Here is an 18270-nt window from a genome sequence, read left to right as displayed (position 1 = left end):
TCAGCGTGGGTGGTTTCTTCTGTAGTTGTAATCGTCACCATAGGAATTAATTATAGTTGCAATGTTTGTAGGTACATCGTTGTGTCTATGCAGTTTTCCACGGCTGAGATCTTCCATGGGTGTCATATTCCGTAAGTGCGGTCTTCAACAGTCGCAATCTTCTATGGATGCAATTTCAATGGGAGTCATTTTCACAGAAACTTACATACCTTGTTGTTAGCTGACTAGAATAATTTTGGGTCTAGCAAATTGTTTTCTTTGGGGGTGAGTGCCAAATTTGCCTATATTGAGGCCCAATTTGACCTATAAAAGACAAAATGATCCTTATAAAAACGAAAACAGTTTTTAATGACATATAAAAACAACTAGCTTTTGATTGGAAGACCTAAAAGCGATGACATTTTTTTTTCATGACGGGAAAATAGTGATAATTTATCCAAGGATAGACCAAAAAATTCACTCTTGGAAAACGAAGACAAGACGATAAAATGGTCAGGTGGTAAAATGTTAAAGAACCAATGTGTCTCTGTGTTAGCGAATTTTTTTTTTTTTGGTGCAGTTCGTAGATGCATAAAAAAAGACACTGTCCGATTGCAGAAATAAACAGTGATGCTTTTTTAAAGGAGAAAAAAGAAAAATAAAACTTCTTGAGATAGCAGAAAACTCAATGACATCAAATGCGATGACGTTATTGTTTGGCTGCAGATTATCTGCAGGCGTGGTGCCCTGCTAAAAGCAAAAAGCTGATACCAGGAACTCGTATTTTGCGGCTATGAATTCTTGATATTTGTGTATCTTTTGGCGTTTCCTTTCTTTATTATATTTTTCTGAGTGAGGTTTTTCTGTTGACAAACAAAGTTGATTTCCTGTTCCATTATAACTTTCGGCAATGGGCATTTTACTGAAACCATGTACCGTTCCTGGTGTAGATACAGCTTTTTTCTGCTTCTTTTGCGGTTTTTGATCATTTGCAAGTACGGCTCTTGTGCTCCGATTTGAAAGGCTGTGTGTATCTGCGAAACGTTTAAAAAAATAAATGATATTCATCTTATTTGCTTCGTCTTTAAATGTGTGTACTAGACCTTTTAGCCTCTTCAAGTCAAAGTTGAATTTTAAATAATGCCAATGCGAAAGGAACAGTGGATTTTACTAAAAATATGTTTTGATAAAGATGGATATATTCCTGGCTGCTATTTTTTTCATTGGCAGTTGACCAGTTAAAAGAGGAATTAAATTATAGTTTACAGCCTGGAGCTAAGGAGCAAACCAAAGGCAGCGTCTGAACTGCTTGATCACTGCATGAAGTTTTCGTGCCGAATGGAAAGTGATTGCTTGTCTAATTTCTCATTTGTTTTCTTCGTGTACTTATTTGCCTTCAATCTGCTAGATTATAAGTTGAAGAATCCTAATAAAAGTATTTTGGTTGTTCTTTCTTTCGGATCATGTCTTAAAATATGAGAAGAAAAAGAATATATAAGTGAAATGGTGATTCAGTGTCACAACACTGAAATCTTATTTCTCTTCCTTTCTTTGTACCTAAAACATGATTCTTTGTCGCAATAAATCTTTTTTTTTTTTGTCAGAACCTGCCTAAAACTGGAACCTAAGTTTGACAGATACTTATCTCTTCATCTTTTCAGAAATACAGCGTTCCACGCTTGCCACAACTCTGCGAACTATAATACATCATTTGTTTGGAATCCTCAAGTGTTTGGTGAAATAGAACCACAGGATTGCAGCTGTACTGTGAACTCAGTGAAAATAGCCATTTCCCTCACTAAAACTAGCGAAGAAAGTTGGAATAGATTAACGCTTCATCCTTCTCAGACATCCTTCCAGTCTTCTTCTAATGTTCAAAAAATAAATCGAGCCAGAACTCCTTTAAGCTCCAGTGAAAACCTTAACGCTATTTCAGAACAGGAAACTATCACTAATGGCAATTTCAACAGAATTCCAGACAAACACCGGCCTGGTTTTGTTGGTCTTGATAATATTGGCAATACTTGCTATCTAAACTCCGTCATTCAGTGTCTTATAAATACCATTGAGTTGAAAAATTATTTTGAAGTTTCAAGTTTCATGGAAGATATTAACAGGGATAACCCACTGGGCACTAACGGAAGCTGTGCTATCAATTTTTCTGCTGTTCTAAGGAAATTGTGGGAAGGACTTGAAGTTTCTATCGCTCCGGCCAAGCTTAAGGAGCTTATAAGTCAAAAGGTTCCACAATTTGCGGGATATATGCAACATGATGCGCAAGAGTTTTTAACATTCTTATTAGATGCCGTACATGAGGACTTGAATCGAGTAAAGGAGAAAGTCTATATTGAAGACAAAGAAGATGCTAGTGATAAAAGTGATAGAATGAAAGCAAAGGAAGCCTGGGACAAATATAAGCTGCGAAATGATTCGATTATTGTGGATCTTTTCCATGGCCAGTTTAAGAGTTGCCTCATTTGTCCACAGTGCAAGAAAAAATCTGTTACCTTTGATCCTTTTTTGTCACTTTCTGTTCCTATTCCTACTCTACCTAAAGTTTACACCATTCACTTATTCTATCTTGATACTAAGAGACGGCCTGAGAAACATTCTATTGAGGTTAAAGAAGATGCAACCGGTCATCAATTAAAAGATATCTTGTCATATCGAACAGGTATATCTAGCAATGAGCTACAAATCATTGATATTCTGAATGGAATGCTGAGAAATGTTGTAGATGATGACATCCTTGTTAGAAATCCAAACTTTTTAGTTGCCTATGAACTTTGCAATAAGCCTGGCTTGAGCTGGCATCTAGTGTTTCAAAGGCTTCTTGAACCAGTGACTTGTAACAAGTGTGATCTAAAAGTTGGTAGTAGCAAATTTCAATGTTCACGATGCAAAGCTGCCTATTGCAGTGAACGATGTAAGATAGAAAATATAAACGTACACGCATGTCATCTCAAATCTAGATATAAATTTGTTGGTGTTCCTTTTTGTGTTGGGATCCCGTCCAGTGGAATCAGTTTTCAAGAGTTACAATTAGAGGTTTTAAGCCATGCACGTCGTTTTGTAGAAGTTGTACCGATCAAAGGTACTCTTGACTTGAATTCAAACGAAGGGGAAGAGGTCGGTGAAACATCCCTGAACGATTACTTCTATATGAAGTGCCTAAATGAGGACGGCGAAGGAATTGAAAAGAGGTTTGAAACTAATGGTTTAGTGAACCCATCTACAAGATATCTAACAGTTGATTGGCGTTGCAATCCTGAGTCTTCTGTTTGTTGTTCAGTGAAAGAAAAACAATTGGATTTTAAAATGATTGGTTTTGTGAATGACTATGCATTACACGTGCAAGATTGTTTAAGGTTGTTTCAAGAGCCTGAAACGCTCAGTCAAGAGGAAGCCTGGTATTGTTCACAATGCAAAGAACACGTTCAGGCAACAAAACAACTGGGAATTTGGAAACTTCCCAAAATCTTGATTATTCATCTAAAACGATTTTCGTTTAAAAATTCTTTTACAAGAAACAAGATAGATACTTTTGTAGGATTTACGTTGAATAATTTAGATCTCTCTCCCTTTATACAAGAAGTAAATGAAAGTGCTGTTTATGATTTGTTTGGTGTTGTAAATCATAAAGGTAGTATTTATGGAGGCCACTACACAGCATATGCGCGTCTGCTCAATGGAAAATCCACTGATCTCGGCCAGTTTGGTAAGTACGTATTTTAGAACCTTATAAGAATTAACCGAACAGTTTGTGGTTAATTGTCCCCCCGTAGTTAAAACATCCCAGCTCAATAGTAACCGAAACTCTAAAAAACGGAATTTTGATACCAACAGCTCCATCAAAAGAATCGGATTTTTATGTTGGTTATAAATATATAAGTTTCATCAAGTTTAGTCCTACCCATCGAAAGTTACGAGCCTGACAATATTTGCCTTATTTTCGAAAAAAGGGGTAAACACTCCTTAAAAGTAATAAAATCTTAATGAATATCACACCATTAGATTCAGCGTATCAGAGAACCCTACTGTAGAGGTTTCAATGTCTATCTTCAAAAAGGTGGAATTTTGAATGTGGAAGAAAGATTATGAATGCGTGATTTTTTGTCTTTTTCCCAGGGGTGTTCGTTTCGACCCAGTGGTCCTAGAATTTTGCAAAAGGACTCATTCGAACGGAAATTAAAAGTTCTAGTGTCATTTTTGAATTACAAAAAAATTGGAGGGAAACTAGGCCCCCTCCCACGCTCATTTTTTCCATAAGTCATTGGATTAAAAATTTGAGATAGCCATTCAAGTATTTTCAACTGAAAGTAAGGAATAACATTAAAACTTAAAACCGAAAAGAAATTATTACGTATACGAGGGGGTTCGTTCCCTCGTCAGTATATCGCTCTTTACTCTAAAGTATTTTTAGTAATTTCAAAAGAGCTAATTATTCTAATTAAACGGCTTTTGTGATTTAGGGGTCATTCTTAAAGAATTGGAACAGAATTCGAACTTTAGCGTAAAGAGCGAGGTATTGCCGAGGGGGCGAACCCCCTCATATTACTTATATGAGGAAGGTCACCCCTCCCCCGTCAATACCTCGCTCTTTACGTTAAAGTTCGAATTTTGTTAAACTATGGCCGATATAAGCAATAATTTGTTTTTGTTGTTTTCTGACCAATCTTAGCATTTAATTTTGTCTTAAGCAGCTTTATAACTATGATTTTTATGTGATAATAAACCAAAGATATTGTATGTCTCTGGCTTCTGGTTATTATTAAATTAAAAAAAAAAGAATTGCAAAAGTTTTTTTGCAACTGAAAGTAAGGAATAACTTTAAATTGAAAAAGAACATAAAATATTACGTATATCTTTTAAAGGTCTTTTCTTTCATTCATTTCAGTCGTTTGAGAATAGCTCAACTTGTGACTTTTATTTTCATAAAAATAGTTTCGACCTCTTTAGCCGTTCTGTTGCTTACAAAATTAGTCCCGCAAATATCACTAATTTAAGTTACGTGGGAGAATCTTTCCATGGAGAAATTTATCGTGGGGGAAGGGAATTATCCATGGAGGAGGAGCTGGTTTTCCCGACATTATTTAAAAAACGATCAGCAATTAAATAAAAACAAGTTATTTTTCAACTGAAAGTAAGAAGCAACATTAAAACTTAAAACAAACAGAAAATATTATGTATATGAGGGGGGTTGCCTCTCGTCAATAGCTCGCTCTTACGCTAATTTTTCTTTCTTAACTTTTACAAGAGGTTATTATTTTAATTAAACAGTCTTTGTGATTCACGGGTCATCCTTAAACAACTGGTTATTATTAGTTAAAAAATAGAATTAATATGCGAATTTTGTTTTAATTATTCTTATACTGTGAGCCAAATTCAAATTCAGAAACATTCAGGAATTAAATTTAAAAGAAAAGTAAGTTTTTTTTTAACTGAAAGTATGGGGCGACATTAAAACTTAAAACGAACAGAAATCATTCTGTCTATGAAAGGAGCTGTCCCTTCCTCAACGTCCCCTCTTTAAGCTAAAGTTTTTTATTGTTTCAAAAATTAGAGTTGTGAGAAAGAGTCAAACTTTAACGTAAAGAGCGGGGCGTTAAAGAGGGGACAGTCCCTTTCATTGAAGTAATAATTTCTGTTTGTATTAAGTTTTAAAGTCGCTCCTTACTTTCAGTTAAAAAAACTTGTTTTTTTTTTATTTATTGTTAATTGAACCGAAATATAAGGCCTGTCTTTGGTAAGGCCAGTTCGGTCAATTTGATACTAAGACGGGGAAAATCTAAATTTTGTCTTAAAAATGCTGGCTGAAATTTTTTCAAAATTTTATCTAAAGTGAATTTTTATGTTATAATGGTGATAAACAAAATTTTTAGATGCTGGTGGCAGAACTTACAAATATAACAATTTTAAGTTATTGGTAATCAGCGTAACAAAATAACTTAAACTTGGTCGTGTAGTCTGATTTCTAATAAAAAGAAAAAAAGTTATTTTACTTTACAGAAGTTGATTTGAGATTCAGGTTGTTTTTTGTGGTTTTTTTTTTCACCGTCCAATTGTTGATTAACATGTTTGCTAACAAATTTCTGCTAGCTTGTTGAAAAAGAAGTGTCAAAAATAATTGTCTGAAACATCTGGGTGGAAAAATCAATAACTTAGGCTTGAAAAACAAATTTCAGCTTAGCTTACTAGGCAAGCTTGTCACTGAATGTATTTGTTAGAAACCAATGAGAGATATTACCTTTCATGTTTTTTTTTTTATTAATGTTTATAGCGTAGAAACCAATCCTACTTTTTTACTTAATCCTTTTTTGTGTAATGGTTCTAATTACCCAACAATTACTCGGATTGTTTTAGTGCATTCGCTTATACTTTTCTGTTAGTTTGTGGAAAGGCAATTGCTTGTAAATTTTGATGTCATTAGGACGGTGGAAAATGGCTATATTTAACAAGAAATAACTGGATGCAAAAAGTGAAAAAATTTTTAATTTCAGAAACACTGGATAGCTGGTCTCCAACCATGCAGAAAGAATTGCTTGGGCTGGGAGAGCGTTACAATTTGCGCTCTTTTTGTAGCAGAGAAAATATTTTACCTTACCGCTTTGCAGTACTCTCTATGAATTCGTACAAATTCTGGAAATAATGAAGTAATATGTCAAATGAATAATAACCACAATGAAGAATGTTGCGGAATATCCAGAAGTCCCAGAATTCATTTTTACAATTTGCCTCTGTGTCACATCCTGTTTTGATTTCTAACATCAAATTGTTGCAATTCGAACACAAAACTAGACCTCCGTTGCCTGTGCAACGGGAAGTGTTGCAGCAACTGTGCCCTGTTCCTTAGGGCACAGTTGCGGAGCAACACGTGCAAGTGTGCCCTATGGACACAGTTGCGGAGCAACAGTCTCCATTATGTCCTTCAGAGGACATTTTTCTAATGCGGCTTCGATTGTTATCTTGAAGCATCTTTGATATGGTTTTATTTCGAGCTCCTACTAAACTGAGTTTGGTAAAATGTTTAGCTGGTCCAGAAATAAACGAGAATAACACAATAACACAGTTGACAATTCTGAATATTTATAGGATGGATAATTACAATTTCAAGATAAACCAGAATTTCTTTAAATAATTGAAACTAGAAACCAAATTTAACTTTTAGAATTTGTCCTGTACAACAGAATAATACGATACGAATTAAACCACAGTTTGCACTACATATCATCTTTTTTCTTTATATGATCCCGGCGTACGCGCCCCATCTTTTCTATGATGATAGGTTTTCACAGTTTTTGCAAAAGATAATCTAAACGTTTCTAGTTGTCTAGCTGTCTCACAATCAACTAAGATTGCTTCGTTTCAAACTTGTTTGAACCAATTTTGTGATTTGGAAAATCCCTGCGAAAGGAAGAAGCTGATTGGTTCCTATGACTCAGAATGACGCAGTACATGAGTCACCGTATTTCGAATTCTAAAATAACAAGGCACCTTGCGTGTTGCCAATTTATCTGTCGGTATAACTATCTACGCATAGCATAATTGCAAACTACTTGGCAACAAACATCAGAAGATATTTTTCTGTGAAAAATTCATAATGAAGGAGTATGTAGTAAAAAGGACTCCTAATATTTCAGTAACAGCTTATTATTCTTGAGTCTTTCCAATAAGAAGTTTATTCTGCCGTTTTCACCGAACCTCGATTTACTGGCTAAAAGCTTCATATATGGCCATGACATCAAAAATCACACTTAATTCAATTCATTAGAGTTATAACGGTAACAACTAAAATACCGCGGTTAAACTAATGTCGATATCATATAACTGGACCCCCCTCCGCCCACAGATAAGGTCAAGTTTGAACTCCAAAAGGATAACTAGGCCCGTCAGACTTACTTTCTGTGAAGTTTGATTGAGATCCGACAACTCGTACTGGTACTTCTGGAGTGTATTGGAAATGATACGCGATAAAAAACGGTTTTTATTTTTTATCTGGAAAACTATTAGGAATTTTTACACACTTTCTGAGGAACTTTTTAATCCATTTCACGTTTCCCGTCTCTCAGAAAAATTTCAAATTTTTAAATTGCTCCGAGGACATGACAACACTTCTAAATAAAAAACCTACAGAAGGAATTTTATATCCGGAAAACCATTGCAAGTTCCAGTCTTATGGGATCGAGATCTGTCGAACCGCTTTGGAAAAAAAAATTCTAGCTGGCCCAGAACCGAAGTTACCTCTAGAACGTCGAAACTTCGGAAATTATTTCCAAGAGAACGAAGCAACTTGGTATAAAGAACACTTCCCTTCTTCTTGCATAACTTTCATAGCACTACTGGATAAAAATAAAATAGACATCAAAATCGAAAATTTCAAAAAATCGGAACGAGATTGGCTTTTCCGAATTATTTCCGGGAAATCTGTAAGAGCTACGGAATTTCATGCTTCAGTTCTCGAAAACATCAATAAAAGTTCTATATGAGTTCATAATTATTTTATCTCTAAAACGTTTACTTCCGAAACTAGGGCCGTCTTAACTTGACGCCAGTTCGAAGTATTATGTTTCGAGACGCACATTTCGGGAATTATTTCCGGGAAATCTGAAAGAGATACGGAAATAACGTTTTATAGTTTTCTGCTTAACTTTTGATGGTCTAAACTAGGAAAATATAAAACAAACCAAATTCACAAAAAAATTTAAATTGCCCCGAGGGCATGACAAAACTTCCAAATAGAAAAACCCAAAGAAGGAATTTTATTTCGGAGAAACTATTGTAAGCTCCAGTTGTTAGGAGATTGAGACCTGTCGAACCGCGTTGGAAAAAAAATTCTAGCTGGTCCAGAACAAAAGTTACCTCTAGAACGTCGAAACTTCGGAAATTATTTCTTGGGAGAACGAAGCAACTTGGTATATAGAACACTTCACTTCTTCTTGCATACTTTTCATAGCACTACTCGATAAAAATATAAGAAACATCAAAATCGAAAATTCCAAAAAAAATCGGAACGAGATGGACTTTTCCGGAATTATTTCCGGGAAATCTGTAAGAGCTACGGAATTTTGTACTCCGGTTCTCGAAGAGACAAATGAAAGTTCTACATGAGTTCAGCATAACTGTATTTCTAACAAGTTTATTTCCAAAGCTAGGGTCGTCTTAACTTGACGCCAAACATCGAACGCAGAGTTTCTAAGAAAAAACGGTTTTATTTTTTTTTTATGGAAAACTGTTAGAAATTTTAGGAACTTCTCTGGAACTTTTTTACTCTGTTTCACGTTTCCGTTCCCTCTGAAAAATCTCAAATTTTTAACTCTTACCACTTCGGAGCTACAGGTCGCTGATCACGGTGAAAAAAAAAAAACAACAAAAAAACAAAAAAAAAACTACGAAAGCAGTAGTGTTGCTCCGCAACACAATTATTACGCCATGACTGTTTCTACAGGTTTAATATGCATTGACTCGGGACCTCCGACAAATAAGTACTTTGACAATTAATGAATAATAAGTTTTTTTTATGAAAAATACGAGGGGTGGCATTGCTTTTAATATTGGTTTTCTGATGCATAATCTTTTTCTTTAACTATGAACAATTTTTTTTCGGAATTGTTATATCTGAGTAAATTAATGAAAGAAAAATGAAGAACCCGGCTCAATAGTAACCAAAACTCTAAAAAATGGAATTTTGGAACTATTGGATACCAATAGTTAAATCAAAAGAATCGCATTTTAATGCCGATTTTAAATATATAAATTTCATCAAGATCAGTTATACCCATCAAAAGTTACGAGCCTGAGAAAATTTGTCTTATTTTAGAAAATAGGGGGAAACACCCCCTAAAAGTCATACGATCTTAACGAAAATCACACCATCAGATTCAGCGTATCAGAGAACCCTATTGTAGAAGTTTCAAGCCCCTATCTACAAAAATGTGGAATTTCACATTTTTTTTTGTCAGAAGACAAATCACGGATGCGTGTTTATTTTATTTATTTTTTTTCCAGGGGTGATCGTATCGACTCAGTGGTCCTAGAATGTCGCGAAAGGGCTCTTTCTAACGGAAATTAAAAGTTCTAGTGCCCTTTTTAAGTGACCGAAAAAATTGGAGGGCACCTAGGCCCCCTCCCACGCTCATTTTTCCCCAAAGTTACCGGATCAAAATTCTGAGATAGCCATTTTATTCACCATAGTCGAAAAACCTAATAACTATGTCTTTCGGGACGACTTACTCCCCCGTAGTCCCCGTGGGAGGGGCTGCAAGTTACAAACTTTGACCTGTGTTTACATATAGTAATGGTTACTGGGAAGTGTACAGACGTTTTCAGGGGGATTTTTTTAGTTTGGGGGGGAGTTGAGGGAGGGGAGGGGCTACGTGGGAGGATCTTTCCATGGAGGAACTTCTCATGGGGGAAGAGACTTTCAATGGAGGGGGCGCAGGATTTTCTAGCATTATTTAAAAAGACAATGAAAAAATAAATATGAAAAGTTTTTTCTACTGAAAGTGACGAGCAGCATTAAAATTGAAAACGAACAGACATTATAACGCATATAAGGGGCTTACCTCCTCGTAATACCTCGCTCTTTACGCTAAAGTTCTTTACTGTTTTAAAAAGTAGAGTTAAGAGAAAGAGTCAAACTTTAGCGTAAAGAGCAGGGCATTGAGGAGGAAAAGCCCCTTTCATATACGGAGTAATTTCTGTTCGTTTTAAGTTTTAATGTCGCTCCTTACTTTCATTTAAAAAACTTGTTTTTTTGTTTAATCTATTTAAAAAAAAACAACTGTTGTTAGAACATGCAAAAGGTAAAACCATCCATCCAATCTAGACACTTGACCGAAGCACTTGAAAAGGATGTATGATAGACGGTGTTATTTTCGTAGGAAAAGGAGAATATGAAGATCTGGTTCGGTTGTTTTTAGATTGATTTAAAGAAGAAGAAAAACAAATTCAAAGAAATAAATTTTTCAAAGAAAAGTAAAAGTTATACTATGACCTAAGAAACAAAGTAGAAATAAAGTCATATTATAATTCAAACTTAGAATGAACAAAACATACCTTCTAATAAATAAATAAAACTAATAATCACGTCAAACATTAAAATAAGAGATCTGATTGCAGATCAGAAAATAAATTCTAAGGAAATAGAAACTAAAATAAATAATCAATTCACAGTGAAAAAAAGACATAAATTACCAGAAACAGGTGTAGGACTACCGCCATCTGAACCTTTGATGGCCACAGTGCCATTTGCGCTTTACTGAAATGATTCAAATGTTGAGTAGTCTCTTTTGTATTTATCATCACACCAACAACAATCACAATATCATAAAGCTAACCAAGGTTTACAAATAAAGAGGTGCTCTCTATCAACTATATGAGAGAGAGAGAGACACTTTTATTATACATATCATCAATATACAAAAAAAAACCACATCAGCCACTTTAGAAAGTCAGAGACTTGTTAGTAGTGGCTGATAAACATTAATGAGCACCAATACCAACAACATTAACAAAAAAAACAAAAAAAAAAACAAACAAAAAACAAAAAAAAAAAAACAAAAAAAAAAACAAACAAACAAACAAAATGAAACAAAAAAATTGGGAACAAGAAAACAACAGGAAAACAAAGAATAAGAAAAAAAAAAAAAAAAAAAAAAAAAAAAAAACAACAACACTTAAAAAAAACAAATCAATAAGCCATCCAATTTAAATTATTTATTTATTTTCTACTCAGAAGGTGATTCTTCAGTCTACTCTTAAACTGGCTAACATTTTCAGATAACCTTATACTCATTGGTAAAGAATTCCACACTACTGGTCCAGCAAACTTGGGACCAAAACTTCCCCTCTGAGAGCTGCGACACTCATATACCAAATCATCCATATTTCTAGTCTCATAACTGTGGTATGAAGAATTCCTTATAAACATTTGACGAAAAATTTCAGGGGACAAACCATAAATACTCTGAAATACAAATATAGCAAGTTGATAATCATGAAGTTGGCTAACATTAAAGATCATAAGTTTCCTATAGCAATTAACTGTATCATTTTCACCATGGACATAATTTCCTAGTAGTCTAATAACTTTATTTTGTAAAACCTGAACACGTTTAAAATTTGTATAAAATCCACCAGCCCATATCACACAACCATAAGAAATATAAGGCATGACAATAGAATGATAAAGAGTTAAAAGGGCAGAATGAGGTAACTGATTTCTCAGACGCCGAATCAATCCAAGCCCTCTAGATACCCTAGCTGCCACCTGATCACCATGTGCTTTCCAATTCAGATTTTGATCAAGCTGGAAACCAAGGTATCTCACCACAGCTACTTGTTTCAATGGCCTATTACAAAGAAATATTTTTCCATTTAAATCAACTGGACTTCCTTTCCTACTAAATAATATAAAATGAGTTTTTAAAACATTCACTGATAAACGGCTAATCTTTGTAAAAATTAAAAGATGACTTAAAGCTTGATTAATTTTCTCCACAAGATCATCAGCATTTCTTGCAGCAGCTGAAAATACCGTGTCATCAGCGAAAGAAGTATTAACAACACCCGGAACATAAAACCGCATAGTATCTACATATACAAGATATAGTAAGGGACCCAAAACAGAACCTTGCGGAACACCACAACTTATAAAAAATTTATTAGATATAACATCATCAAAACATACACGTATCGACCTCCCTATCAAATAAGATTCAAACCACTTTAAAATACTACCTGTGACTCCAAGTGACCTTAGCCTATCAATTAAAATTTTAAAATCAACCTATATAAGCCACACAAGTGTCATTTGAGCTTTAGTATGAACAATATGTTTGTCGAACACTGGTTTCTGTTTGTTGAAAAATCGACTTAAGAGAAAAAACTCCATAATATTAACCATTACTGGAAAGAACTAAAAAAGTAAACTGATTGTTTAATTTACAATGATAAAATGATTATGCTTGGTCAGTTTCCTGGATCTCCTGATCTGTAATTTCTTTTGTTGTAATATTTCTAACCGCTGAGCTTGACTCAATGCCAAATTGGGTGTCCTCTTCTTGAAATAAAGGCATCAATCATCTTCGTTGCTGGAAAGATCCGAATGATTTGGGCCAATACCGTTGTCGCTATCGTCTTCGAACCTTATCCAAATTATTTATTCATCATGCCTGATCTTATGTCGACTCATCTGCGAAAAATGTAAACTTTACTAGTTCTTGAACACAAGGTAGAAGTGGGGATAGATTAGCATAGTGCACCTGTGACACAATTGGGCAAGTCTGCTTCTATAGGTTTTTTGTTCAATTCTTTTTTTTCAGAAGTTATTGTATTTGTTATTACTGTTTGAAGTTTCTTTTATTTTTCTCTTCGTTGATGTTTTCTTTTTTATTTAAGTGCCATTAGATACTTCTAATATTCGAAATTTTTCAAATATATTGTGGCTATTATGTTATTATTCCGTGAAATAAAAACTCCATACGAAGCTGGCACTATTACAATTTCGCAGTCTTTGTTTGTGCCTGTAAAAACCTATTTTGCCCCCCTTTATAAGCAGTGTTCTCACGTGGGTGGACTGATAAAATAGATGGCCTTTCCTGTAAGACCTGTTTACAAGTTTAAAAAGATTACGCTGACTAACTCCCAGAAGTGGATTTATCAGTAAAAAAAAAACCAACACCTCAGGATAAGTCTATAGATTGTGAAGTAAAGAAAAACTTTAGTTACCTTTCAAGTCTTTGCAGAACTCAAATCAAAACTATATACTAAAATTGCAGCAATAAAACACATTGTATTAGGTAGATATCTCTTCAGTAACTTTTGTGGAAGTATTGGCAAGCATTTGGCTTAACAAAAATTATGTTTAAAGCTCAACCGTGAGTATGGAGGAGGTTACAAGTATTTGTTGTCAAAACTATATATAGATATGCAATCTAGTTCGAAATAAAAAAGCGTATTTAAATTTGGGAGAAGATTTTCAATATAATAAAATATATTTAGGCGATTGTTTTCGTTCTTTTCTTTTTTCTTTTTCTTTACTTGGGTAATAAGATAAAAAAAAGTTCTGTAAAGCTTCAAAATCTTGTTTTTTATATCATGTAAACAGTTGAAGATGTGAGACACAGATTATATATTTGGAAAACATGAGACTTGTTGCTTGAGCCTTGTCTTAGGTTGATGAGTCTGTCCAAGATAATAACACAAGATATATTTTGTATTGTATATTTTTTATATATTTTTAGACTGGCGTCTTTTTGATGACTCTTTGGTTGAATCCGTCAAGTCAGATGATATAATCTCGAAAGACGCTTATATACTATTCTATAGAAGGCGAGATCACCTTGAAACGGATTATGAATCAAATGTTTGCACCAATGGCATGTCTTCATATTCTGATCTGGAAGTTGATGAAAATGGTGGCGGAGAATGCGATGACTTTCGGACAATGGACTAGTCCTACTTCATTGAATATCACTATATTGAACAACATATTGTGGTAGCATAGAGAATTTTTCAAATCTGATAGTTATCAAGTAATGCTGCTTAAAACAGAAGTCATGGTACCATATTTTAGAAGTTGATTTTCTATCAGTGTTTCACTTTCAGTGCTGCTATTTTTAAGTGGCTATTTGCCAAGAGTATCAATGATTTCTTAAATGTAATGCTGAAAGAAGGTTTTGAGTAGTGGCGTCAATTAGGGGAGGGCTGCACTTTTCCTTTGTCCTTCTCCCCTTGGAAAATAGCCTTTATTTGTTATATCCATTGAAGATAGTATTTTTATGGAGGGGGGTAGCTTCATCACAAAATGGAAAAAAATAAGAAAATTGCTTTCCCTCCCCGTAGATTCTGAAAAGCCCAAGCCCACCCCCTTCGTTTACATGCATTGACGCTACTCTTGTCGAAAGTATTGAAATGTGTGCAATTCTGTCCATATATCTGAGCCATTCAGTTGCTAATCACTATATTAAGCAAAGAGAGAACAAAAGTAACGAACAATATTCATTTATGCTGAATTTGACTATAATGTACAAATCATTTGGCGGGAAACATTTTTTCACTTACTTATATATTCAAGTAGTGGAATGAGTTTAACTACATTTAAGTGGGAAATAAGTGAAATTGGCAAAAAAAAAAAATGATCAGTATCACATCATCTTCGGTTATTAGTCTTTATTATCAAAGGATTTCAATGTAAACATGCAAAGCTTTGAGCCAATCTCAAGTCCTCTAACACTAAACTGAAAAATACTTTAGGAATGAGTTAAGCCAGTTTACCTTGTGAACGGCTCATATCTCAACGAGTTGAATGATGATAAGCTAAGAGGAAAATATATTTAGTCCCATGACTTAGTTGTTATGAATAAATAATTTTTAGAATTATGGATCACTCTTAATCTGATGTGGCTTTTAATTGAGAAACCTTTTAAATTGTTGGGGGGAGTTTCAGACTTAAAAGTTCATTTGGAATAAACCCAAAGTTATAAAGTGTTCCGTTTTTTTTTTCTTTTATTAACAAGTCCTAGCTCCATAGCATTGTCTGCAGAACTAACAGAAAAATTTACTTTTTGTTTACGAAGTTGAGGTATAAGTTTTCCCTTGTAGTGTTTTTCAAAGCAGGCTAAAAAATAAACGCTTTATAAAAACCTGGACCCAATTTTGCATTCAAGCGACGTTTGTAGGGTGTCCCAAATAAAGTATATTATTCTTTTTCGAAAAATCTCTCGATTTGTATAATTAAATGTGTTGTTTTAACGGTTCCGTGAGTTAGAATAAAACATAATTGTGTGACTTTCACTAAAGCGCAAAATCTTTCAATGCTTCGAGCTCTTAGAAAAATTATTTTCCAGAAAAAAAATCTTATTAAAAAGAAACCCACTTTTTCCTTGAGAGTTGCACAATTATGCCCTATTACGCCAATTATCTTTCGCAATTCTGAAGCTGGCTTTAAAGCTCGAAATCTTAAGTTATTATCACCCTACAAAGACAAATAAATGCAAAAAAGGAGAAATTCTGATCTGATGAATTGATTCTTAGAAGTTAACTTGTCACTCTTTGGCTGGGCATTATGCATTGTAAACTTAGACATGGTCCTCCTTGAGAAACCATTTATTTTTACTGTGGTCAGTGATATTATTTAAATAGAGAGTGTTATTTTATGACTTGCCAGTGCTTGCTATCTGTCTCAAAGTTTGTATTGTGATGATTTTTATTCAAAATTTGAAATATTATGTTTTACTATGCATTTGTGCAACCTTTCAATTAAAGTCTGTAGAATTTACTTCTTTTTTTCCTGTTTTTGGTAAAATTCAGATTGAAAGGATGGAAGAATAGGTTTTAAAATTAATGTCAAGAAGACTAAGTCGTTAAGACTCGGAATAATTGAAGGGGAAGAGGTGATGTTTGGTAATGAGAAGATCGATCAAGTGGACTGCTTCACATATCTAGGTATTATTATTAGTAAAAATGGTGGGTACAGTGAAAATGTTAAAAGTAGAATAGCAAAGGTCCAGGGTATTTCTTAACAGTTAAAAAAGTTTGGAATAATATAAAGATAAATCTCTGGACCAAGATTAGAATATTGAGAGCTAGAGTGATGATTGTGGTCAAATATGGCTCTGAAGCGTGGGCTCTTCTGAAAATGGAGGACACTGATGTTTGTATCTCCAACAATAAGCTGTGCAAAAAATGTCGTTCAATCCTGATTCCTACGGCTATAATGTGAGAAATGATGAGATGGCCAGGACATGTTCCACGAATAAAGGATAACAGATTCCCAAACCTTGTCCTTGTCGGTCAAACGAAAACCGGGTCGTTCCTGAATTGAGCGGGAGGATGTTGCAAGGAAAGATTTAAGGGAAATGGGAACTTCTTCGGAGAGTGTAAAGAGGGAGGATTTGAATAGATTTGAATGGAGGAAGACCGCCCGTAGCGATGTGAGTCTCGGTTGGCTTGGTGCTGCAATGAATTAGTAGTATTAGTAGTAGTAAATTGGCTCCAAGTAAATATCATTAGGGCTATTTTGCATTTTTGAGAGTTTCCCGTGGGGCTGCCCGCTTTCATTGACAAGCTATCCAACAAAAGGCACGTAAAATCTCATTGTCTTTTCAATCAAATCTCTTAGTCCCACAACAGATTCTCAATGCTTTTAATGATGGATAGTCTTGTGGGAGAACTCGGTAGTGCTTTGTCTCTTTGGCGATCAGTCGACGTTGATACCCGCATAGTGATTTTTCAGGTACCGCGCACAAGTATTCATTGTTACTATTGAAGCACATTTTCTTCGAGCTTTTTGAATTTAAAGACTTCTCGAGTATTTTTTATGTCACGGGAATATAGGAATAGCATAACATTTCTATCGTTATTTTCTTCAAGTTTTCTCAAAATGAGCAGTATCCCAGAGACATACATAGGGGAAGGAAAAATCATGCATGAAGCTATTACAAAAAGAAGACATTGTAAAAAGAGTTCCCCTTCAACTCAACCCCCATAGAACCCAGCCCCATTCATTTCAACCCCATGCTACTCAACTGTCATTTAATTCAATCACGACCCTAGCTCAATCCAACCTGCCCTAAGATTTCAATGGGGTTAAACGGGGTTGAGTTGAAGGAGAGTTGAGTTGTTTACACGGGGGTTGGACTGAACTGGTTCAGTGGCATGGGTTTAATTGAGTGGGGGTTGAGTTAAACGGTGTTTGAGTTAGGTGCAAACCTAAGTAGAGTTGTAGACAGGAGTCAAATGGGTTTTATCCAAAAATGTTTGCCCAAATGACCTTCCTCCCACCCCATCGAAAGTTATTGAAAACAATGGTGTAGAAATACTTAAATATCTGGACTTCGAAATGCGCTTTTCTGAAGTTCAAGACAACTTTTAAACATTACCATCAGTTGTAAATGTTGTCCACATTAAGAGAAAAAAAACCTTTATATATATTATAAAATGTTTATACACATGTACCTTTCGAGTAGGGACATGATATCATAATTAATTTAAAAGAATTACAGTCTCCCATTTTGAGAAGCAAGGGAAATCGCTTTTTTACTTGGTAATCAGTGATGTGTCCCTTCTTTTCATTTTTGTTTATTCCCAGGGTCTATCGCACAGATTCAGTTGTCGTAGAATATTGGGAGATATCTCGTCTAAATTTTTGACAAAAACTGTAGTTTCATAGGCAGTGCAATAGCACTGCCCAAGTAAAGAGGTACTGCGGGCATAATATTTTTTTTCTCTTCACCAAGAGCTCGTAGGGAAGGGGATGTCGTAGAAAACTCAGAAAGTCTCGCACCATTT

The 18270-nt window shown here is 34.6% G+C and overlaps 1 protein-coding gene across 2 annotated transcripts in view; it reads left to right on the top strand.

Moving 5' to 3' along the window:
• The window catches only part of LOC136043043 (ubiquitin carboxyl-terminal hydrolase 19-like), a 34640-nt gene extending 18382 nt beyond the window's left edge, over positions 1 to 16258 (top strand). Inside the window, exons 3-4 of one of the 2 annotated variants that reach the window (XM_065727948.1) lie at positions 1641 to 3697; positions 14223 to 16258. In XM_065727948.1, the coding sequence (XP_065584020.1) occupies positions 1641 to 3697; positions 14223 to 14434 (2269 nt within the window). In that variant the 3' untranslated portion in view covers positions 14435 to 16258. Of the gene's footprint in view, positions 1 to 1640; positions 3702 to 14222 lie in introns of both variants that reach the window. The other variant, XM_065727949.1, reaches the window with a different exon arrangement.
• Positions 16259 to 18270: the final 2012 nt, after the last annotated feature.

The sequence above is a fragment of the Artemia franciscana genome, unplaced genomic scaffold, assembly GCF_032884065.1.
Source record: "Artemia franciscana unplaced genomic scaffold, ASM3288406v1 Scaffold_289, whole genome shotgun sequence".
NCBI lineage: Eukaryota > Metazoa > Arthropoda > Branchiopoda > Anostraca > Artemiidae > Artemia > Artemia franciscana.
This window is presented reverse-complemented; position numbering and strand designations above follow the sequence as displayed.